Below are 3,556 nucleotides of genomic sequence, written 5' to 3'. Positions count from 1 at the left end.
GAAGAGGGGATAGAGGGAGAAAGCAAGCCACCAGGTCTGGGACTTGAACCACAGTTGACCATGATGGAGTCTGGCACCCCAACCCGCATGTCACCTGCCAGCCCCTAGGTTAGTTTTTAAACACGAGGGGCTGGCAGACAGCAAGGCCATCTGTGAAAAGACAAGGCCATCTGTGAAAAGACAAGGCCAGTGCCCTAGTGCGAGATTACTGGTGGATAAGACAACTGCTCACACTACTGGCCTGGGAAGCAGGAGCTGGCTGTCCCTTGAGGAGGCGGGCATGTGACTATGGCCAGGAGAGCTGTCCCCAAGTGGCAGTGCCCAGCACACACAGGCAATGTGTAACTGTCCCTGAGCACGTACTCTCCAGGAGGTGCTAGAGGAACTCAGCTCTAAGCCAGCCTTGACTCTTTAACTCAGTGCTCCCCAAAATGCATTTAGAAGGATCAGTGGACCAGCTGTGCAGAGAGGATTCTATAACCAAACACTGGGGTGCGTGTCTCCTGATCCTGTTGGTAGTTTCCCAAAGATGCCAGGAGGAAAGACCCTGAGCAGCCCTAAGTGCGAGCCCAGGGACTGACGGCGCTCTCTCTGGGAAGCAAGCTGCTAGAACAGCCGGTGAAGGCAGCTTCGACTGGAGGAGCTCACCCCAGATCCTGCATCAGCAGCCTGTGGCCAGGCAGTCTTTCCTCCTGGCACTCAGTACATGGCCTGCCAGGACACCCGTGCCCAGGAGCCCCAGCAGGAAGGACGTGACCTGGTGGCCACTGACTGGAAAGTGAGGTGCAGAAGCTACTCGCACAGTGCGGACCTTCTGCAAGTCCCTCCCCTCTTAGTTCCCAGGCCTCAGGTGATTCTGTACACCAGCCTGACCGAAACCTCATCACGGCTACTTCTAGAAACTGCCACCTAGGCTCACTGAGTAGGCCATGCCCTCAAGGGTTGGGGCAGTGCCTTTAAAGGCAAAGGCTCACTCACCATCCAGCTCTCTCCCAGCACCTCCGCTTGCTGGCCTCGTAGGTGAGGGCGGCTTCCCACAAGTCCACATCCGGGGTCACACTCGGTTCAGACTGAGACTCAGGAGTCAGGTTGGACGCTGACTGGAATCCCTCGTCTTCCCACTGATCCACACTCCGAGGGACCTAGAGGCCACAGGAAAGAGTAAACCATAACCTTTTCCTCCTTTGTGTCTGCATTTCACACAACTGTGGTCAGAATTCCAGGAATTTTATCCACATACTTTCATTTTCTCACTGGAAGGAAAGGCCTACTCAAATGCCTCTTCAGCTTTTTCAAGCACTCATGTACTACAGTGTTTTCTCCTAAATGAACCATTGAAAAATTAAACAAACGAATTAATTAAGGCTACCAATTTCCAATTTCATAGAGCACATAAACTTCAGTTATAACTTACAATGAAACATTTCTATTTCTTCCACTAGTGAGAGACAGATGGAAAGACAGCCTTCCATCCCATCCCATGTTTTATTTACTTTTTTTTAACTTTACTTATTTACTTATTTAAATTTGACCAGAGAGTGACAGAGTGAGAAAGAGAGTGAGAAAGGAAGCTCCCAGGTCCAGGACTCGAACCGCGGTCGGCCATGTGAGAGTCCAGCCCCCTTAACCACCACACCACCACCACCTGCTGGTTCCACAATGAAACTTTTTACAAAATGCTTCTGTCCTGGAAATTCCATCTTGGTGAATCCAACATAAGTAAAATCACATCACGGGGCTGGCATGTGGCATGGTGGCTAAGGTGTTGGTCCACCTGGCCAACCACAGTTCGTGTCCCCATCCCGGCAGCTTGAAAATCAAGCTGAGCACCTGTGCATGCAAGCCCCAAATCCCAAGAGAATGACGGAGAAAGGTTTGCAGCATGGCCATTCCTCTGGGGGCAATTTCTCACTTTCCATCTCTCTGTCTCTCTCCAGTGAGTGCACACACACACTATGGCAAAAAAGTGGAAAAAATAAGTCATACTAGACACAGAAAAAATGTATACACACCAAGACATCTGCCCTAGCATTGTTTGGGATGACACATTTTTGTTTTGTTTTGTTTTTGTACAGGCTTATTTTTTTTTTCTTTTGCTATAGGGCATGTGTGCTCACCAGAAAGACAGAGAGAGAAAGAAAGTGAGAAATCACACCCCAGGGGAATGGTCAATCCTTTCTCCTCCATTCTCCTCTCGGGACCTTGGGCACACACGAACACATGCCCAGCGTGAGTTGAAGGCCACGGGGTCCAGGACTGGAAAAGCAGTCGACTACATGGGAGTCCAGCGTTGTAGCCATTATGCCAACTGCTGGTCCCACATTAATAGCATTTTTTCCAACATCAGTGTGTTGAGCACTTGAAATGCAGCTTGTGCAATTAAGGAACGAAAATTTTATTTGCTTTTAATTAAATTAAAATAGCTCTAGATAGTAAATGGAGTTACTTCAGCAATCCTTTTTTTTTTTATGAGGTTTTCGCTATAGGGCGCGTGCGCTCACCAGACAGAGCGAGACATAGAGACAGAAAGCGAGAAATCACCCCCCAGGGGGGATGGCCACACCGCAATCCCTTCTCCTCCATTCTCCTCTCGGGATCTTGGGCATGCCCGCACAAGCACCCGGCGTGAGTTTTAAGCCACTGGGTCCAGGACGCGAACCGCGGTCGACTACATGGGAGTCCAGACATAGCCATTACGCTAACTGCTGGTTCCCGACTTCAGCAATCTTTAGCCTGATCAAAGTAAGGTCAAGTAAAGCATTTCCCAAATACCTTGAGAGACCCGTGGGGTATGGGTACAGGGGACAAACTGTCTACCTTAATGGCCAGTGCCGAGAGATCCGCGCTACCCGACACTGGGGGCAGGTCCAGTCGGACATCCATGTCGTAGGTTCGGCTGTGCACAAGGGCACCAAAGAGCGAGACCCGGGTGTCTCTCTCAAACCTGTCACCACAAGGGTCACCAAATGAGAAGAGCCGGAAGGTGGAGAGGCCGGTGCCCGGAGCAGCCTCCATCACCTGAAGGGTCTCCTGGATCAAGCTGTGACACAAATCCTCCTCTCTGGTGACCAGAGACTGAACGTCCATCTCAAACGCACGCAGGTTATAGCAATCGTAGCCGCTGTGTGGAACGTTTCTTCCAACGTGCCTGTTGTTATGAAAGTAGTCCCGTTTTCTCTGCAGTACTCGAGGGGGTCCGGTCCCCGCCAGCTGGACCAGGAGGTCCAGAACAGACGCCACCTCCACAAGCGGACAGCGGGCGGCCTCTTCCAGCTCTCCCACGAGCTCCTCCAAACGGTCCGCCTCGGGGCCCAGGCCGCCCACTCTCAAGTCGAAGGATAACATGAGGATCTTGTTCCTCACTGGGAGCTTTGCCAGGCCAGGCTGCAGCTGCGGGATCTCCTCTCGGAAAAGACTTGCGAAAAGAGCATCGTAGGCCACCCTCCTGAGCCTGCGCGTGGCCCTCCGCCGGCTCGCAGCGCGCCGGCCCAGGTGGGGCTGGGCTGGCGGCAGGAGGGCCTCGCAGAGGTCCTCGAACAGCCGCGTGATGCTGGCC

At 52.3% G+C, this 3,556-nt stretch overlaps 1 protein-coding gene across 1 annotated transcript in view; it reads right to left on the bottom strand.

The window, feature by feature from the left end:
• The window catches only part of TUBGCP6 (tubulin gamma complex component 6), a gene marked incomplete at its 5' end in the record, with an annotated part of 31,920 nt that extends 28,365 nt beyond the window's left edge, over positions 1 to 3,555 (bottom strand). The window contains 2 exons of the mRNA XM_006157611.2: positions 979 to 1,142; positions 2,818 to 3,555. Of these exons, the coding sequence (XP_006157673.1) occupies positions 979 to 1,142; positions 2,818 to 3,555 (902 nt within the window). The remainder of the gene's footprint in view (positions 1 to 978; positions 1,143 to 2,817) is intronic.
• Position 3,556: the final 1 nt, after the last annotated feature.

Source organism: Tupaia chinensis, unplaced genomic scaffold (genome assembly GCF_000334495.1).
Source record: "Tupaia chinensis unplaced genomic scaffold, TupChi_1.0 Scaffold000548_1, whole genome shotgun sequence".
Taxonomy (NCBI): domain Eukaryota; kingdom Metazoa; phylum Chordata; class Mammalia; order Scandentia; family Tupaiidae; genus Tupaia; species Tupaia belangeri.
The sequence above is the reverse complement of the archived record's forward strand: the minus strand, read 5'-3'. Positions and strand labels throughout refer to the sequence as shown.